We start from the raw sequence: 22,446 nt of genomic DNA, 5'->3' as shown, positions 1-22,446 counted from the left end.
TTTATGTGTACATGACGCGCAATTAATAGTTTGTTGATTAATCCATATTAAACAGGAAAGAGGAATTAGTTCATCTCGTGATCATATAAATGTTAGGATTTACGAAATTAAAATAAAATTCAAAATTTTAATGAAATTTTCTCTAACCTTTCATGTGTGAACACCTGGAACAAGTGATGATGGTTGTTGACAATCTTCAAGTGGGTTATAAGGAACCTATTGAAAAAGAGGAAGACTATTATAATTAAGAGAAACTAAGTTTTCATCTAAAAAAAGTATTTTTTTATGAGCAACAAAATTATTTCACCTGCTCTGATTTTAAATTTGCATCAATATTAATTCCCAAAGACTCTACATATGCTTGTATTCCTTCCTTCACTTTATCCGCTATAATTTCTTCCAGATCCATTTTTTCTTCCGATAATTTTTTCTCCATCACTTCGATATTCTCTTTTGCTTCCTCTTTCGCTTCTAACAACTTTTTATCCATCTCTTTTTTTGCTTCATACTTCTTTTCTGTCATCTCAATTTTCATAGCTGAGGTAGGTTTTTGAACTTCCATCTCAACTCTTGAATCAATATCTCTTTTTTCAGCCTGAGATCGTTTATATACGGGGCCATATACTAAGCTAGGAGATGCTCCTTTTCCTAGAGTTCAGACAATTCCATGAGTGTCTGATCCCATTACTTGGGACTATACATCATTAGGAGCACTTCTAGGGACATTAAACTCAGGATACACCTCGGCAAGATCATCAATTTGTTTCTTTTTGAAAGAAAGGTAAAGTAATAAGAAGTTTTTAAAAAAAATTGTACTAGAAAGAAGATACCTATATATTTTTAAAGAGTAAGAGTTTACCATAACTTCACCAGCTATCTCATTTATGGGTTGTTTATTCGCTCTAATGTGAGTTTTTTTTAACACCTCAATACGAGTTGGCTTTACAACATTATTCATCTTTGTCATCTATTTGAATAGTAAGAGATTGATGTTAAATATTCACGATAAGTATTATTTAATATATAAATTATAGAAAATAAATAGTGATTACTTCGTACATCGTCTATAATTTGAGAATGACGTTTTCTCCCTGATGTGTGTGGCATAGTCAATTTTTTTCGACTTTCTTTATTTCTCTCACTCTTTTCCTAGTAATTTGAACACAACAATATATAAGAGGACATGCACAATCTTGAATATATAAAAGAAATAGCCAAGAAAAAAATATAAAAAAGCAGCATAGTTAAGTTTCACAAAGTGCTAGCAATTTCTATACAAGAACATTTTGTGCAGATTGGCAAACTGGACATATACAACAACATTATTTCTGCCAATTAGAAGAAAGGGAAAAAACAAAAAGGACTTCTAGTTGTTCGACAATAAGAAGTATAATCAGGGAAAATACGACTTTAATAATTTATGACAACTTCTATGAAATTCTCATTTAGTAGAGCAAATGCAAAAATAGAAGTCTAGCACATACCTTTGCTTCTTTTGAGTTCCAATAATGAACTAAAGAACGCCACTGATCTTCTTCAACTCTATCTGGAGAATGAGCTAAATGCTCAATATCCGTGTTCTATGGGTCATATCCAATGGTTTTTGCTTCATGCTTTGAATCTTTCCATATAGATCCAAATGACATCATAAGTATGCGCTTCATGTCATCAGTTGCGTCAGTATTTTCCTGTACATATATTTAATACACAACTCATTTATAAAATAAAATATAAAAACAAAAACATCTTAGTATATAGGTTTTGTGTATACTAAGAACCTTGATATGAGCCCATATTCTATCCTTGTACATACTAGGTACAAGCCTCCAATCTTTATGATTCAGTGGCGCTAAGATGCCATTTCGTGCTAGCATACCAAGTTTTGAACTCAATCTAGTTCCTTCTGACCCAATAACTTGACCATGTTCATTCAATTCAATATGTAAATTTCCACCATATTTCCCCCATCCCGAGTGCATCATAGTGGGACCCGTAGTTCGCTTAGAATGCTCTTCACTCTCATTAGAATCTATAAATAATCAAAGATAAAAAGAGGCAAATTTATTATTTATATAAAGATTATCTAACTGTGTTATACTATGAAAGGAAAAATAAATATCATTAGATTTAATACCTGGAAGATTTTTTGTATCATATGATTCATCTCTTTCATTTTGTGGCCAATTTTTGGGCGGTTGAGGCATTGACATACTTCCGATTTGTTGTTTTTGTTGCTCAGAATCTCTCAATAATCAAAGATAAAAAAAGACAAATTTATTATTTATATAAAAATTATCTAACTACTTTATACTATGGAAGGAAGAATAAATATCATGATATTTAATACCTAGATGATTTTTTGTATCATGTGATTCATCTCCTTCATTTTGTGGCCAATTTTGGGGCGGTTGAGGAATTGACATACTTCTGATTTGTTGTTTTTGTTGCTCTGAAGAATCATAAACGAAGTTCCTCAACAGCTATGAATCCTGCCAAATTTAAAGTAGTTTCTACTATACAAAAGTATAAAATAATAGCTAACTATCAAGTCAAATAATAAGAAATATAAACATATGAGATTTTAACATTTGAATGAAGAGTAAAAACATCAAAGTCATTATTGTTCAACAATCAATTGTACTGAAATAGTGATTATACTACTATAGTAACAAAAACTAAGATATGTTGTCATCTTCATCATATGCTTCATTACTTTCCAAAGTTTCTGGGTCAATTTCTAATCCTGGTACTCCTTCTCTAACCCATTCAATGTCTTTTTCAGTTTCAAATGTTGTGTCATCCAATTGTTTTTCAGGCCACAACTCCATATGTCCTTCCTTATGCTCAATTGTTGGTGTGTTATCACCTAAATCATAAAAACCTCTTGGCTTAAGTTTAACAACAATTCGCCACTCTTTTTCCATAGGATGATCGACATAAAACACTTGTTGAGCTTGAGAAGCAAAGATGAATGGTTCATCTGATAACTGATGTCTTGTATAGAGTAGATGATTAAAATTCACAAGAGTAAATCCATAATCATCTTTCTCAATATGCCCATTGTTATTGTTCACCCATTTACATTTAAACAATACAAACTTGAGATTCTTGGAATAATATAACTCAATTATGTCTGTGAGGATTCCATAAAAAGAAACCTCTGCCAATATGGGATTTTTATCTTTTGTGCTTGCATAACTTTGAGTGATAGCCTTCAACATAATACCACTATTTTGAGTTTTTCTCTTAACATCACGAGACTCTGTTAAGTATCTAACTCCATCACATATATAGCCAGTCATTCTTTTTGCTTGTATTAATGGGCCAATAGCTAAGATTTGAATATCCTCAGATTTTTTTTCACCACCCATATGCATCTTCTCGACCTAGCATTCAAAAATAAAGATGTGATCTAAAAGTTATAATTACCTATATAGTAATATATGAGCAAATATATTAGCTAGTTGATACTTACATGATTTCTAAACCATAGTTGAAATCCTTCATTATGAATTCGTTCCACATTATGTCTTGATAGACGAGGATTTTCCTTCTTGATTTCTTTAATATGATCACTACGGAAGTAAAACACATAACTATTTAATAAAAATTTGAAAGAAAATTATTTAATAATTAATTACTAAGTATAAATTATGATTTAATACTTACTCACGATATGAAGTTGTGGAGGTAGAATTAAATAAAACATATTTGTGGGCTTGAGCACGTGTAATGTCATCAAGCTTAAATTCTTTCTCTCTACTTGATCGACGACCCTCTTGGTCTGTTTTTTCATTAGATAAAACATCATTTCTTAAAGGTGGATTAGACTTAGTCTCGACTTCATCTAAATACCATGAGGAAAACGTCATTAACTCGTCTATCCAACGTCCCTCTGCAATCGCACCTACTGGATAACGTCTATTCCTTACGTAGTTTTTAAGACAAAGCAAGAACCTAAAATAGACAATTTTTAGAATACAAATACAATTTCTTGTAAGTATGATAAAAAAAATAACAAACTGATACCATTCGATAAACTACATTGAGCGATATTGTGAAGGTCCTCCCAACATTGCTTCTTCAGCTAAATGGATAAGTAGATGTTCCATGATATCAAAGAAAGATGGAGGAAATATTCTCTCCAAATGACATAGAGTTATTTCAACTGGATCTTGGAGTTTTTCTAAGTCACCTATCTTCAGATCTTTTGAACAAATGCCCCTAAACAAATCACTTAATTCAATCAATGGCTTAAGTACATTCATTGGCATGAGATTCCGGAAGGCAATAGGAAGGAGTTGTTACATTAAAATATGGTAGTCATGACTCTTCAACCCATGCATTGTGCATTGGTTGAGATCAACACAACTTGAGATATTTGAAGCATATCCGTCTGGCACTTTCACATCTTTTAACACTTGTAAGAAGATGTCTTTTTGTGTGTTACTCAATGTGAAACATGCAGGAGGAAGATAATATTTTCCATTAGCCTTTTTCTTAGGATGCAATGCTTTTCGGATCCCCATCTCTTGTAAATCTAAACGGGAATTTAAATTATCTTTTCCTTTTCCATCAACATTCAATAATGTCCAAAATATATTGTCAAAGATATTGTTTTCAATATGCATCGTATCAAGATTATGAAGAATCATATTGTCTTTCCAATATTTCAACTCAAAAAATATGCTCTTTTTGTTCCATATATTATGCACCAAATTATCAACATCATCCCATTTCCTTTTACGAGATTTGGCTAATAGATCTTTACCAAATTTCTTTTTAATATTATTCAATTGCTTAAGAATCTCAATTCCCTTCAACCGTTTAGGTGCTCCATCTAACTCCACAAGGCCATTGAATGCAACTTTATCTTTTCAAAACTTCTGTCCATGAGATAACCATCGACTATGAGACATGAAACAATATTTTCGCCCATTTTTCAATCTTGTAAATTTAGTTTTGGTAAGACAACATGGACAAGCATATGTAGTTTTCACACCATATCCTGATAAGTTACCTAACGCTAGAAAATCACTAATTGTCCAAAGCAATGTTGCATGCATTTGAAACATGTGATTGTTTGATGAGTCATAAGTGGCAACACCAACGCACAATTCTTTTAACTCATCAACTAAGGGTTGTAAATAGACATCAATATCATTACCTGGTGCACGAGGACCATCAATAATAGTTGATAATATCATATATGGTTGTTTCATGCACAACCATGGTGGCAAATTATATGGAATCAAGATAACATGCCATGTGCTATGTGAGATAGACCTAGACTTAAATGGACTAAAGCCATCTGAAGCTAATCCAAGTTTAACATTTCGAGGATCTTGAGCAAAATCTGCATGCACTTCATCAAATTTCCTCCAAGCAATACTGTATGCAGGATGTCGCATTACCCCATCTCTAGTGCGACCTTCGGCATGCCATCTCATTTGATTAGATGTTTTAGCCGACATAAATAGTCTTTGAAGTCGTGGTATTAATGGAAAATATCTTAAAACCTTTGATGAAATTTTTGATGTTTCTGAACTGGAATTAGTTGATGCACCTTTGAACTGTTTGTATCTTGGAGCTTTACAAAACTTACAAGACGTTGAACTATTTGTATCTTGGAGCTTTGCAAAACTTACAAGACGTTCTATCTTTTGTCTCATGGAATAAATCATACAATCATTTGGACATGCATGTATCTTTTTATATTCAAGTCCTAAATCTTTAATAATCTTCGTTGAATCAGAAAAGGACTTGGACAATGTTTTACCTTCTGGAAGAACATCTTTTATCAACTCTAATAGCATGGAAAATGATTTGTTACTCCATCCATTGAGACACTTTAAGTGTAATAGACGAACAAGGAACGAAAGTAGTGAATACTTGCTTCCAGGATATAACTCAAGTTCAACTTCTTTCAGTAAGCTAAAGAATTTTTCAGTCTTCTTATCAAAACCCATGTTATGTTGATTTAACCCATCAAATCCTTCAGCACTAGTGTCCATATCAACAAAATTAGATGTAGGAGGAATTCCAAATGCTTCATGTAACATGTCTTGCATCTCATCAACTTTATCTAACTGATTGACCAATTTTGATGAAAATAGCTCCTCACCATGATAAATCCAACTAGTGTAACTAGTTAGAAATCCATCAGCCACAATATGTTCAACAACCAAATCTTTTCGAACAAATTTCATATTACGACACTTTCGATATGGACACAATATTGTAGATGCATCTGGCCTATCTAATGATGCAAAGTGAAGAAACTCTTTGGCTCCATTCTCATATAAGGGATCAAGCCTATTCAATATATTTATCCAACTTTTATCCATTAAGCACATAACCTATAACATATAGCAAACAAGAATTATACCATCATACTATTAAAGACTAATACCTCCATACTATTAAAGAAAACAACAAAACATATACTAACCTGCAAAGTCCACACAAAGAGTCCCTAAATTGATATCAATGTTCTTCCACTATGGTTGCTTTCTTTGTAATCTTCAAACTGTAAATCAATAGTTAAATTTCAACAAATCAATATAATGTATGAAGGCTAGTCATGTGAAATTATCAGTACTTGAGGTAATATACTCACCTCAAGTAAATCAACTATTAAAAGAGAAGAGGAAGAGAGACAAAAGGTGAATTTATGGTCGAATTCGGAGAAAAATGATACAAAGAGGCTTGGTGGGAAGTGATGAGTCATTGTGATGTTTTTGATGGAATATGGGTGAAAGATGATGCTAACCCTATGTATGAACCTGGTTCTTGTACTTTTATTGATGAGTCATTTGATTATTATCAAAATGGAAGGCCTGATAATGGTTAACAGAACTTTAGATGCCAGCCTAAGCACTGTAATATTCCAAGATAATAATGCTACTTTTCTTATTTATTGCATATGCATTTCTAGGCAGGGGCAGAGCCACAATATCGGCCTAACATAGTTGCCTTGGTTCAAACCCTGTATTTATCTTAAAATCTGCTATTGACAGGTTCAAACTGTGGAAATAACCTGCAAGATAATGTTGCATAGAATAAACCAAATATGGTATGTCCATTCCTGGACCCTACATATAGCATGAGTTGTGCACCAGTATGTCCTCTTTTAGTTTTATGCATTGCTAGGCTTAATTTTGGTAATGTTTTTTTGTAAAACAATATTACTTCACTTTTCAGGTCGAATGCCAAAGAAATGTTGGAGCTTTTGAGAAGAAAGCGATTAGTCTATGTCGGTGACTCTCTGAAAAGGATATGTGGGAATCAATGCATGGTTTGTCTGCTCAGAAATTCTGTTGAAGACAAGAATAGAGTTTTTGAGGTATCTGGAAAAAAGACTTTCTAGAAAGAGGGTGCTTATTCTTTTATATTCGCAGTAAGTTTCGTAATTTCACTTGTCTTCCGTTCCCACTAATGTCAAAATTATCCAACAAAATGTTCTTGCATCTTAGTAAACGGGGGTGAACAGACTGGTGGATGAGGAGAGAGTACAAGGTTAAGGATGTATCTATTGTAGATGGTGTATCTATATTGCCTGAAGCAAAGTTTTGTAAATTAACAATCTAACGGATCAGTGAAGACAAAGGTAATGGTACATCATTACATGTTCTTCTCCAAACTTGTACATGATGCATCTAAATTGCTCGATAAAAGAAGTCAACTAGGAAAAGTGACCAGGCTGACTTAACAAATAAGACGTCTTGCATTATATGTCGGAATTTACTTGGTTCTTGTTGTTTCAATATATAAACGACAAAGCTTTTAAAAACTGAAATGAAACAAATAATGTCATACCATAACTAGGATCATTTTTCCTAGGTTTGTTGGGAGTACAATATTTACCTGCAATTATAGGTTTGTTGTTCATACAATAAACTGTTCATATGACTGTCAAACTAAAACTTTCACATTCTTCCTAGGTTTGCTGAAGTCTAATATAGAATATGCCAAAAGAGAGATTTAGCTTACAAACACTGACTCCGCAATAACAAACTTAGATACTCTCAAGTGTCAGGGTTGTGACAGAAGCTACAACTACCCAACTAGAATTACTAGCACTGTTATGTCAAGATCATCCAATCAACTACTACATCTCAGATCCAAACTATTTGGTGAATGAATTAGAAGTCCAGAACATTGAGTAACTAGATGAGGCATTCTTGTAGATATTCATTTAGAATCTAACTGAAAGAATTTGAAAGCCTAAGCACAACTCAATATGCGCATAACATCTTGTATAGAGATATACAATAAAATTTAATCCTCTTTCTAGAGCTGTAAGCATTTACTCTACTCCTACATGGCTACTTGTTAACTGGAAAAAAATCACACACCCCTATTTAATTTGTAACTAGATCCTTATTATATAGTGGTTTGTTTATTTTTACAACAAAAAAAATATATCTGGTGCAATCTAATAAGTTGGGTTTTACAACAACAAAAGCTATAGTCTCTCGATCCTATGACTGCCTAAAAATCATAATCATGTCATGTAAGACCTAATAAGGGTGATCAACTAAGAAATAAACAATAGAATATGCAGTCGACTGATAGGAAAACTAATACAACATCACAGATAGACTCAAGGCAACATAATTACCAAGAAGAAGAGCTAAATCAGCAGGAAGAACAGTGGCAAACTCAAAAAAGAAGAATAACAAAAACAATATAAACAATGAGGAGAGACCTAAGAAACCTCAAGAACAGATGGATCAGGCAGATTCCCAGAAAAGTCACAGTCATACAGGTAAAAATATTACTACTCATAACTCTTGTGTTGATCTTGTTGAACCAGATCAGTCAATAGTCGAGGTACAGGCAAAAATCATCATGAAGACAAGGCACCGACTGGGAAAACATAGGCCAAAGTCAAACTATATGAGGGAGAGATTGCGAGAATAGCGGTAGGTGCCACTGTCATGCTTAACATACTAATTGCAGGGTAATATTAGCTGCAACTATTGTTTTGTTTAAACTGTAGCTAATGGCTATGTGGTGTTCATTTTTGCATCTTGGACTGTTCATCAAGTTTCTATTTCTCCTTTAATAATTCGACAGATCATGTATTCCTATGTAAGCATATGAATATTAATTAAGAGCCAAGACATTTTAGTCCTTTGGACTTTCTTTTAGACTAGTGACATATCATCGAACAAGTAATAATAACCCTTTTTTGGGCTAAACCTTAGTCTCCCGATCTTATGACTGCCTAAAAATCATAATCATGTCTTGTAAGACCTAATAAGGGTGATCAACTAAGAACTAAACAACAGAATATGCAGTCAACTGACAAGAAAAATAATACAACATCACAAATAGATTCAAGGCAGCATCATTACCAAGAAGAAGAGCCCAATCACCAGGAAGAACAGTGGCAAACTCAAAAAAAGAAGAATAACAAAAACAATACAAACAGGGGTCCTAATGTAATCGGTTCATGTAAAGAAATTGATATTCATCAATTCAAGTAACATTAGCAAATAGACTAATCAATTCCCTCAAATCAATAGCAGGCATAAACTCACTTAGTAAATACAGAAAAAAAAACTTTCATAAAATCACAAATCGTCATAATTGTTTGAATACCTGGGGGTCCTTCGGTTATAGGTTGATTCGTTCATAATACATTTTTTCTAAAGGAATTAATCTAATAATTTCTCTTATCTTTTCCAATATATATTCTATGTATTGTATGTCGTGAGTTTGTTGGAATGTTTCTATATTTTCTTTTATTAAATTACTTAATATCCTAATATCTATTATAGTTTGTTGCCAATATTCTAAGTATTCTTGATTTATCATTAATCGGAATATTGAATTTCTAAATCACTTAAGTTAAATTCTGGTATTTCATCTTCATACCATAGTTGGTTCATTAATTCTATTAATTCTTCTTCTTCTTCTTCAAATATCTGCTGCCATATCATTTGCTTTAATTCCATAATTTCTATGTTTCTTAATACATACAAGATTAGTATTTTGTAATTTAATATCATTTCATCATGTAAGAAGATATTCATGATTATTTAACCATAATTCCCTTATACCATATGCATAAGAAGTGATCTATATTAGATTACTATAAACTAGATTATTTTAACATGTTTTCCTGTCACTGTTAACATCGTACTTTCAAAGGTAATTACTTCCTAACTGCGCCCTTAAACTTTGTTTACTCCTCTCATGGCTTCTTCACCTATGGTTTCAACCTTAGGATGGCATAGTCTGGAAGTTTTTCCTTTTTTCCTCATGTTAACAAACTAAAAAATATGCTTAAATAATTCTAGTATATAATAACTAATATAAACTTATTTAATTATGCTATGATATTCAGAAATTAATAGATTTTAGCTATACATAATCATAAATATATGTACCTGTGTGATATCTGGAATATTTTGATCCATAGCTTAGCTTTGAAACTGATATATTTTTATTGAGAGTATTTTGATTACAAAGAGAGGCTTGCTTTCCGTGTAGAAAGTCTTGCCTATTTATGCCATAATGGCTATCTATTTATACAAATATAAGTAACCCTACTATAGTTACTTTATTCTATACTATGGTTACTTTACATCTAACTATAGTTACTTTACATCTTTAATACTATTCATACTTTTGTACATATTACTACTAATCTAACACGTTGCTACTACTACTTTATCTAAAGTCTTCCACTAGCTCTTTACTTTACATAAAGTTTCCACTATCTCTTCTTTTAAATTCCACTTAGCTTGTTCGCATAGCCTTTTCTTTCTATCTTGTCGGCTTTTGTTGCTTCTTGTTTTTACTCCAGCTATACGTCTGGGATTACATTATCTTCTCCTTGGCATTTAGAACATTGATGATCCGGATATTTGTGTCCAATAGTTTTACAATATCTTGTCATTATTTCTGATGAGATAAAGTTCTTTCTTATAGCTCTTGTAGTTGGCTGTTGCTCAGGTTTTAGTAGACTTAGTGCCCATTGCCTGAGTTCTTCCATATCTGCTACTCTGATTTCTCGACAATTTGAATATATCATTGTTTGCTCTCTTGAATAATAACTCCATATCAAATTTTTGTTTAAATAATTAGATGTTAACTCATTTAAGATAGTAGCTATTCCAATAATTCGTTTTCCTGCATATAATGCTGGTATCTCCACTTTTTGTATTTCGTCTTGTTCTTCTATTTTTTCTGGTATGATCATTTCTCTAGTTAACCCAATTTTTATAACTTGTATGATTGGCTTGATTTCATCATAAAGTATCTCGGCTGGTGCTGAATAGAATTTTATATAAAAAAGGGTTCCCTTAGTTATTCTTTTGTAGTGCATGAATGCTTTGTGTAGTTCCGGTGTTGTAGCTATTTCATCTCTTGTCTGGGTGTATACTGTGTTCAGTAATCCATAGTTATAACAAGTTGCCACTAGATTTGCATTTGTCTTAGGTAAAGCAATTAGTTTATTGTATCCTTGTAGAGTTTGGGTAATATAATCTTCGTGTGGATTTTGGGTAGTTTTAGATCTGGTGTTTTTGTTTAAAAAGGTTTGCATTTTGTGAATGTTTTCTATATAGGCTCTGGTTATGTGATTATAGATTTTCTTGTCCTGTCCTAAGCTGTCTTTGTAGGTATTTATTTGTGGGGGTACAAATAAGGGGTTTTGATTTCTGGGTACAAATGTTTTTTCAAATATCTTGTTCATATTTGTATTAACATATCTTTTTTCTTCTTTTGTAGATGATGTGCTACCTGTAGCTACATGTAACAAATTATTAGTTTTGGTTTTTCGGTGTTTCCCATCGTCACCTTCTAGCTCTGGAGTTTTCAAGTCTTCTGATCGACATAGCTCCGCATATTTACCGTCATGCTGCTGACTTTTCATTTTTTGTATCTCTTTGTCCAGGCTATCTACTTTTGTACAAAGTAATGTAATAGCATTTAATATTTTTCAAGAGTATTTTCTTTGTCTAGATCCGTCTGTGTAGCTTTGTCTTGAAATGTAATCTGCAATAACATTTTTGTTAGTACTTATTACTTCTATTATAAATGTAAAATTCTGTATATTTAATACTAGTCTCCGTATTTCTTTGGTTGTTACCGAATCTTGTATCTTCTTTGTGATCCACCATTTTACCTGCGTATTATCTGTTCTTACAATAAACTTATTATATACTATATATGGTTCAAAAGCTAATAAACATTTATATAGTGCATATAATTCTTTTCTATTTATTTCGGGATTTGTAAATGTCCCTGAGTAATATCTACAATGATGTTCTATTTTTTCTTTATCGTATTTATATTTTAGTACTCCTCCATAACTTATTTCGCTTGCATCTGATTTTACTATGTATATAAATTTTTTATTTTCATCTGGAAAATATAATTTAGGTAACTTCTTACATAATGATTTTATTTTTTGTATTTGTTCTTGATCATTTTTATCAAAATAATATTCTACGTCTTTCTTCAATTTTTTGTGCAAAGGTTTTAGATTTTCTGCTAAATTAGGTATATATTCTCTTACCTGGTTTACTAATCCTAAAAATGATTGTAATTTCTTTTTTGTATCTATTTGTTCTTCAGAATTTATTATTTTTTGTACTATGTGGTTTTGCATTTTTATACCATTCTTATCTATTTGTATTCCTAAAAATTCTATCTGATTTTTCATTATTTCTGCCTTTTTCTTACTTAAACTTATTCCTGAGTGTGGTATAATGTGTATGAATTTTTCTAATAATTGTATATGATCTTCTTCTGTCCGTGAATATAACAATATATCATCTATGTATACTATACACTTTTCTAGTTGGTTAAAATAATTATCCATGAAATGTTGGTATCTTCCTGGTGCATTCTTATATCCAAAAGGTAGTACGTTCCATTCATAGAATCCTTGTGGTACTGTAAAAGCTGTTAATTTTTTAGATTCTTCTTCTAGCTTTAGATGATAAAATCCTGATTTACAATCAAATTTACTAAAATAATTATATCCTTGTATTTGTCTTACTTTCAATACTTTGTTAGGTATGGGGTATTTATATGTTTTTGTTTTTGCATTTAAATTTCTATAGTCAATAACCATACGGCTTTTTCCTCTTTTTTGTTCGCTGTGTTTATTTACTATAAATGCTGGACTTGTATGTTTGCTATTGCTTTCTTGAATATATTTGTTTTCTAATAATTCTTTTATATGCATTCTAAATTCTTTTAGATCCTCAAAAGTATATTTCAATGGTTTTTGGGTTTTTATACTATTTTCATCAATCAATTCAATTCTTACCTTTGTTTTATGGTTTTCCCATCCTTTTAAGGGATCTTCGCTATATAACATATCTAATTTTTCTTGAATTAATTTTAATTTATCTATTGAAAATATTATTAATTCTATATTGTGGGTCTTTTCCTTAACATTTTCTAGTTTTTGAGTGATTTTCTCACTTCCTTTAATCCATGGTGTAGGCTTTCTGTTTTTATTATTTACTCTTTTTGCTCCTATTTTTTGCTTACATGGTGTGGTAAACCACCAATGTGTTTTTGTTATTACATGGGGATATAATTTTTCTAGAAATGGCATTCTTAAAAGCATGTCTTTATTTATAAATTCATAACTATATATATCTTCTATAGTTAATATTTTATCCCATATTTGTAACTTTATATTTTTTTATTTATATGTTATCATACTTCCTTCATTATTAAATCCTGTGACGACTATAGGTGTTTTTAGTTTCTCCCATTTTTCATCTAGTAAACAATTATGTTTACACATGTTTGCTTCTGCTCTTGTATCTATCATTGGAGTGTAATATCTGTTGTAGTAATTTTCTACTATTATTTTTGCAAGTCTATAAATTTTCATACTGCTCTTTTTACTATAATCTTTTTGTTTTTATAAGTTATTGTTAATTGGGTATTTTCTAAATTATATGGTTTCATTTCTTCTAACCATTTTATTCCTAATATTATATTATCTTCTTGGTATATTATAAAGTCTATTAATATCATTATACCTCCTATGATTATTTCTTTTTGAGTTGTTTCTTCTATATGTAACAATTCTTTTGGTAATTCTGGGCATACTTGTTATTTAGTGGTTATTTCTTCTTCCGATACTAATTCTCTTGGTATATAATTTTCTTTTTGTCCAGTATTTATTATGATGATATGTTTTCTTTGTTCTATTATTCCAGTTATATAGTAGTGATATGGTTCAATTTCTTTTATTATTTGATATTCTACTGATTTTCTTGAGGGTTGGGACGTATCAATATTTTTATCTATGTTTTTTACTCTTTTTGATGTACTTATCCTATCGCTTACTATTTCTAGATCTTCTTCTATGTCTATTTCTTTATAACTATAATCATTATTATCTATTACTGTAACAATTTGTTCAAAAGGATTCTCTATTTTTATTTTATTTATCTTATTTTTTGCTGTTATTTTATGTTTTGTTGTTAATACATATAGATTTTTACAGCGAGCTGTAAATATTTTACTTCCTGGGGCTAACTCTATTCCTGACATTTTCCAATATAATACTAATGACTTATCTATATTTCTATCGTTTATTGCTACTGAATAATTAGCACTTATTATAAACTTAAATTTCTGGTAGATTAAATTTCATTTTACTGCACTTATTATACTTCTTTCTATTGGTTCTACTATTCTATCATCTGCCAAATATATTTCTATTGGTGTATCTATTCCTTCTCTAAAACAAGCTTTTATTAATATCTCTGTTCTACCTAAGTGTACGTATTTTATTGGTTCTTTAGCTTTAATTTCTTGTATTTCTTTATTTATTATCCTTTTATTTATTATAGGTATTCTTGCTTTTCCTTTGGTATATTTACAATCTATTATATGTTCTTTTTGACTTACTACATAGTATTCCTCTTTTTGTCTTTTAAATATGTTTCTTATTAATGGTATCTTAAATATTTTCTCTACACTAAGATCTAATTCTTTTCCTTTTATTTGTTCAAATATATTAATATCAAATATTACCTTTTGTTCTGTAGATTCTTCATTTGTATATTCTTCTTTATTTATTATTTGTACGTCCTTTTTAGTCATCATTATTTACTTCTATTTCATTTTCAGATATTTCATTCTCAAACGATTCAAATTCATATATACTATCATCACTATCTGGTTCATAATCAATATAATCTATTTGTGTATATGTTTCATCATTAATTATTATTTCAGATATTTGTTTTTTCTTTGGATTTTTGGGTAATTTACAATCTTCAATTAGTTATCAAAACTTGACCCCAAAATCCTACAAGTGACTATGTGATCGAAGGTTTGTTTCAGTAAGATCATGAGTTTGTATGAGATAAAAACCTTAGGATTACATTTGGATGAAGATGGATACCATGAATTTCTTTGCTTGAGCGATGTGTTGAGGGCCTGAGGCGATATACAAATAACTCTAGACTTAAGCAGGAGTAGGGGATTTTTTAGAGGGAAAAGTTAATCGCATGAAAAATTAGAGGGAAAAGTTAATAAATTTTCTTTTACTTTAATAAACTTATAATGAAAGTTTTATTTTTAAGCTAAATAAGATGAAAGTTTTATTTTTAAACTAAATAAGATGAAAGTTTTATTTTTAAACTAAATAAGATGAAAGTTTTATTTTAAAGCATAAATAAGATGAAAATCTTATTTTTAAGCTAAATAAGATGAACATTTTGTTTTTAAGCTAAATAGTATGAAAGTTTAATTTTTAAGTTAAATAAGATGAAAGTTTAATTTTTAAAACATATGGCACGATCATGAAAATGCACACACAAAAATATTTAAGCTAAACAAACAACTTATCCTAAAAAATTATACAATGAATATTAGTTTGAATATGACAAACCAAACAAGCAATAAAAACTAATCCCAGCATAACTTATCCTAGTATAACTTATCCAAGCATAACTAGTATTCAAACAAAATTGCTATAGTACATTTGCCGCTAATATTCGTCCAATAAAATGATTTTCATGCAGATGGAGATAATGAAGTTCAGGAAGATTAGCAAGCTCCTTAGGTATTTCGCCTTTCAAATTATTAAAACTTAGGTAGCTGAACAATATACCTATCAGTTATTAGTTGATCACCCTTATTGGTCTATATAACAACAAAATAGATCTATGGATAAAGAGTACAACTAGAGAAGCTGAAAAAGCACTCACAGATGTTAACTGCTTTAGTTCACCTATTTCAGGTGGAATGACATCTTGCAGCTTATTCCAACTTACGTTTCTGGTAAAAAGAATCAGGAGAAGGAACTAATCAATAGTGCAACATTACAACACACTAGGAAACTAGAGGATATAATTTCATATTAGTATGTTGGGTAAAATAGCAATAAAAGTAATTTTTAAAGTTAACATTCTGGACAAAGTGGAGGTTCCTATGGACAAAGGAAAACTTAAAGGTGTGATAAGGGCAACAGAAAGTAGATATTGAGATATGCATCTAATACAATCCTAAAAGAAATATAAAAGGCCTTCTTAGTTAAGGGACATTTCCTGTAAACAAGGTGTGGCAGGTTTGATTTTTTGGAATATAATACAAGACTGTTACCTTCTCCAAAAAAAAAAGTTAAAGGACATTTCCTTGACAATATAAACCTACTCTCTTTTTATTTTCTAGAATATAAGCCTACGAGTATATATTCTCTCAGTTGAAAATTTATCTTTCTTCTTCGGTGCACATTATATCAGGTAGACTCCCTCTCACTCCCTTCTTTGGGATTAATCATTAATCAGGTAGATTTTCCCTTGTTATTAATTCATTTCATCTCGATGAAAAGCCATGTACTTAATCACTTTGTACAACACAGTTGAAGCATATTAACACCCATCTAGCTAAGTTTTAATAGATAAGCATATGTTAATCCTGAAACTGGAGAAACAGGCTATTCGGAGACGGATCATAAGCCTTAAACATAAATATCACTTCATAATAGCTACTGGGTATAGATACTTCAATAGGAGTATACAAGTAAAGAATTATACAATATTTTAAAACGCTTCAAACGCCCAATTTGAGAAGGAAGAGGGCCTGTCAGCTTGTTATTATGCAGATCCCTGTCATATGAAAGAATATTATGGATTAGGAAGTTCATAATGAAAATCAAAAGATCCAACAGTACATGCACAATTGTCCACTAACTATTGCCTTAAATAATAGTATCAAATTTGAAGATAATGACTACGCACATTATAGGTAACTCCCACGTTTTTGGGGATAACAGTCAACACCCAAGCAGAACAATTCTTTAAGTTAGTTAATGAACAATTAAGACTAGAGGGTGTAAAAATATCCATAATGGAGCTTAGGGAAACTTCTCAATTTGTATGAGGTTAAAAAATCTATTTAGATTCAAGTACAAAGACAGAGAAGAAGAATCTTACAGTCTAGTAAACTCTAATAAATTAGTGACAGCAGTAGGAAATGGGCCAATAATTGAAACAACATAAACTTTGGTAAAACAAAAAAGAACATTGTAAAAAAAGTGACAAGTAAAGATATTTCAATTCTGTGAGTAACTTCATATAGATTTGAACCTTAGTTAGAGAAAAGCTACTTAGAACTGGTGAAGCAAAACTTTCAATTCAATAACTACTCTATAATCACCCTGCGTTGAACATGTAACACCAGACCATGGAGGTAAATCACCATCTCCACAAGGATCATCTCCAACCCATGCATACACCACTCTCCATCCAAGAGATGCCTTAATTTCATTCAGAGCTTTCACTACAGTCATATTTCAGAAGTTCAAATTAGTCCATGTAAACATATACGTTCAGGTACTTAAACAACTCCTTGGTTTTCTCATGAATGCAATCAATGGCCTTAAACTGTTTAAATCATTTTAATGAAATATTAATAGAGAAAGAGTGGATATAATTGGAACTCCACAACACTAAGTGTAGAGAGTGAAGCTATTAAACTTATGATCATGGTCTCAAGCCTTACAGTGGACGTTCTTATTTCTGACAAGCATAAAAACTCGTGATCGATTATATACTTACTTATACTACAATTTAATTAACTACTACTATTTAATCATGGAGAGATATTAAATTGACATTTATTGAATGATAAATCGGTTTAACTTTCCAAGGATAGCTATACTTACCTGTAACAACTAGAAAATAGAATTCTACGAGCAAACAAAGGGGAAAACATTTATAGTTAATGACACTCCAAGGCACTGATTTTAGTTTATTGATTGTAGATAATAGATAATACATTGTATAGATCAAGACGATACATCAGGTGAATAGTTATTCCTCAACAAAATCAACAAACTGCAAAGCTTGAATTACTAAACCAAGAAAATAGACATTCAAAAAAAAGGAAATTACAGTTAGAAAAGATGAAAACACAAAACTTATGGATTCTTTCATTCCACTAGAGGGGTAAATTCCTTGGAGTATTTCTATAGATGTCCACGCACTTGAGTTGTTAAGACGAGATAAGGAAGTCCTATTCTGTCATGTTCTTGGGGAAGGAAACAGATTGGCTGATTATTTTACTAGCTTAGTGTTTGATTTTGCAGGAGACATCCAATTAAATTCTTTCCAGGAGGTCCCAATTTCAGGGAGGCACATCATTAGTTTAGATAAATCGCAGCTACCATACATCAGAACAAGGGTAAAGGACTCAAAGAAATGTTTGCAACGGATTTTCGACTTAAAGCATCTGCAACCACATTGGCTTTACCTAGATGATAATCAATCGTGCATTCGTAATCTTTGATGAGTTCAAGCCATCTACGTTGTTGAAGGTTTAGCCCCTTCTGAGTACCCAAGTACTTTAAGCTCTTGTGATTAGTGAATATATGACATTTCTCTCCATACAAATAATGCCGCCATATTTTCAAAGCAAGCACTATAGCAGCAAGTTCAAAATCGTGAGTAGGATAATTCAATTCATGCGGTTTTAATTTCCGAGAGGCATAAGAAATAACCTTCCCTTCTTGCATCAAAATGCATCCTAGACCATTGTGAGAAGCATCACTGTATACAACATACTCTGTCCCTTCAATTGGTAGAGCTAGTATAGGCGCTTGAGTCAACAAGGATTTGAGAGTTTCAAAGCACTTTTGGCATTTGTCATCCCAAATAAACTTTACTTCCTTTTGCAAGAGTTTAGTCAAAGGAGAGGCGATAATAGAAAAACCTTTCACAAATCTTATGTAGTATCCTGCTAAGCCTAAGAAACTTCTTACCTCGGTTGGACTTTTTGGAGGTCTCCATTCCACAACTGCTTGTATCTTACTAGGATCCACCTTCACGCCTTCGGCTGATACAACATGTCCAAGAAACGTCACTTCATCAAGCCAAAATTCACACTTGGAAAGTTTAGCATAAAGTTCCTTCTCCTTCAAAATTTGCAAAATAATCCGGAGGTGGTTCTCATGGTCTTCACTACTTCTGGAAAATATTAAAGTATCATCTATAAAAACAACCACAAAATGATCAAGATAAGGCTTGAATACTCGATTCATTAGATCCATGAATACCGCAGGAGCATTTGTCAATCCGAATGGCATCACCAAAAATTCATAATGACCATACCGAGTTCTAAAAGCAGTTTTAGGAATATCTTCTGCTCTAACACGTAGTTGGTGATATCCAGACCTTAAATCAATCTTTGAGAATACTTTAGCACTCTTCAGTTGGTCAAACAAATCATCTATCCTCGGTAGTGGATATTTATTCTTGATTGTTATTCTGTTCAATTGTCTATAGTTAATTCAAAGCCTAAGAGTGCCATCTTTCTTCTTGATGAACAAAACATGGGCTCCCCAAGGAGAAATACTAGGTCGAATAAAACATTTCTCAAGAAGTTCTTGCAATTGAGATTTCAATTCTCTTAATTCCGCCGGAGCAATTCTATAAGGAGTGATAGAAATAGGGGTAGATCCAGGAATAAGCTCGATTGGAAATTCAACCTCTCTTTCTGGGGGCAATCCAGGAAGGTTTTCTGGGAAGACTTCTGGAAAATCACATACAGCCAGTATGTCTTTGATACAAGGACTCTCCAACCGTGTATCAACTATGTGAGCAAGGTATGCCCCACATCCTTCACGCATCAATTTTCTTGCTAAGGCCGCAGAAATAATACTAGTTGTCTATGATCTTTCACCTTGTAGAATGATGTGTGACAATGAAGGATCTTTAAAGGTCACATGCTTTGACCTACAATCTACCACTGCCTAATATTTATGAAGCCAATCCATCCCAATAATAACATCAAAATCTTTGAAGGGCATTTCAATCAAATCAGCAGGGAAGACCAAGCTTTGAATCACGAAGGGACAATCACGATAAATTTGATTACACACAACCTGATAACCCAAAGGACTTTCAACCAGCACATCATAATTAAGTCTCACAGATTTCACATTTTCAGCAAGAACAAGTGATGGACAAATATAGGAATGTGTAGAACCAGGATCAAACAGTGTAAACACACATAAGCCAAATAAGTGAAATTTACCGACAACCACGTCTTGTCCATCTTGATCATCCCTCTGCCTCATAGAATAAGCACGTGAAGTAGCCCTTTGTCCACTAGCTTGATTAGCTCCACTTGTACCTGTTGCTTGGGTATTTTTAGGTCTTGCACCTCTATTAGTTTGAGAAGGATTAATAGAAGGCTTATGAACTGAGCCTTCAGCTCTCAAGGAAGGAGCATTATTAGGATTAGGACAATCCTTCACTTTATGATCAAAGCTCTCACAATTGAAACATACACCAGAAGCTCTCCTACAAGTACCATAATGATTCTTCCCACAATGTGGACAAGTGGGAACGCGAGCCTTGCCTTGGCCATAATTTAGAGTGCTAGTTGTAGAAAAATCTTATCTGTTTTGCTTTTGTTGCGGTAGCCTATTATCACTACCAGCCTTAGAGTTATCAAACCTTCCCCTTTTTGATGAACCCCCAAAATCTGGTCTAGGCTTCCGAAATTTGTTTTCATTTCGTCTAGCTTCTTCTTTATCAAGTCACTCCCAAGTAAAAGCAGCAGACACTAACTTACAAAAGTTCTCATGTTGCAGGATCGCCACATTCTTTCTAATGGAATCATTTAAACCATCTTCAAACTTCCTACACTTGTCTTTTTCCTCTTTAATAATACCTCCAGCATAACGAGAGAGCATTAGAAACTTCTGTTGGTACTCAACAATAGACATGCCTCGTTGCCTTAAATTCAAAAACTCCTTTCTCTTTGCATCACAATAAGCAGGTGTGGCATACTTCATACGAAATTCCCTAAGAAAATCATCCCAAGTAAGAACATGAGGTTTTACCTTGGCCTTTGGAACACTTACCCACCAATCGTAAGCATCCTTTTGTAATAATGAAATAGCATATTTAAATTTGGAAACATCTGAACACTCTAACTGCTCAAATACTCTCTCCATGCGCTCCAGCCATTGTTCAGCATCTGTGGGATCAACGGTGCCTTCAAACTCCACTCCACCCATTTTCCTCATTTTCTTAAAGTTAATCACATTGGGATCATGCATCACTTCAGCCATGTGGTGGAAGAATTCAGTCATTTGTTGAAAAGGAGGATTCAGGGCTTGAGTACCACGACTCATGTGAGGATGTGAACCAACTCTTACACCCTGATGGTTTCCAACTTCAGACCCACTAGTGTGGGGAACATATTGATTCGACAAAGGTTCTGCAACCTCTTCTAGTGCATGAGGTTGGGGAACAGAGGTACCCGAACCTTCACGAGCAGCTTCTATAGGTCGGCCAGAAGAAGTGGCCATAACTTAATTCCTTCAAAATGGAAGATCACATTGCATTAGGGACATGTACATGATGCATGTGCACTCTACATGCGATAGAAATACTGTAAACCATGTAAGTGAACAAATAATCCAAATAGAACCTTTTTCGAATACGAACAAGTATACAAGTAGTTCACATCAAAAGTCCTAGAACCACAAACCGAAGCTCTGATACCAACACTTGTAGCGACCCTTCCGAAATAATATAAGCCAATAACTCACAATATTTTTATGCATATATTATACTCACACTAGAAAAAAAAATGACACAAAAAAAATATTACCAACTTCCAAGTACCCAACTAGGTGGTTCATGCTTCACACAATCATTCAAAATTAGTGGTAAAATTAATATAATACAAGACTTGGGCTTACACACCCCAAAAGAACAAAACATAGAGCCATACTTATATTATAACCCATGGTGACATGATCAAATTAGTCCTCAAAATTTCATGTAAATATACAACACATAGATCATGTACAAATCCCAAGGTTAATACAAAATATAGATGCCTATATGCAAATGTGATCTTCCTTAAGGCTCTCAAAATTTCCCTCTCCAATGGACAACTTCATGCATCCACTCGCTCATTCCCTACGAT

At 32.2% G+C, this 22,446-nt stretch overlaps 1 protein-coding gene and 1 pseudogene across 1 annotated transcript; both read right to left on the bottom strand.

Annotated features, from left to right (window-relative positions):
• Positions 1–298: 298 nt before the first annotated feature.
• LOC125816736 (uncharacterized) lies at positions 299–17,791 on the bottom strand (annotated as a pseudogene).
• A 2,460-nt stretch (positions 17,792–20,251) lies between these two features.
• Positions 20,252–21,820, bottom strand: LOC125816977 (uncharacterized). Its single transcript, XM_049496591.1, has 2 exons — positions 21,079–21,820; positions 20,252–20,862 (listed from the first exon to the last, which is right to left on the bottom strand). The coding sequence occupies exons 1-2, from the start codon at positions 21,818–21,820 to the stop codon at positions 20,252–20,254; spliced, it is 1,353 nt and encodes a 450-aa protein (XP_049352548.1).
• Between the last annotated feature and the right edge of the window lie 626 nt (positions 21,821–22,446).

The sequence above is a fragment of the Solanum verrucosum genome, unplaced genomic scaffold (assembly GCF_900185275.1).
Source record: "Solanum verrucosum unplaced genomic scaffold, falcon-dt-bn FXZP01000084.1, whole genome shotgun sequence".
NCBI lineage: Eukaryota > Viridiplantae > Streptophyta > Magnoliopsida > Solanales > Solanaceae > Solanum > Solanum verrucosum.
Note: the sequence above shows the minus strand (reverse complement) of the source record. Positions and strands in the feature narration are given on the sequence as shown.

Coding starts and splice junctions, on each gene's coding strand:
- LOC125816977 (XM_049496591.1), bottom strand. CDS start 21,820: ATGGCCACTTCTTCTGGCCGACCTATAGAAGCTGCTCGTGAAGGTTCG. Junction 20,863..21,078: donor CCTGCAACATGAGAACTTTT/GTAAGTTAGTGT, acceptor ATTATGGCCAAG/GCAAGGCTCGCGTTCCCACT.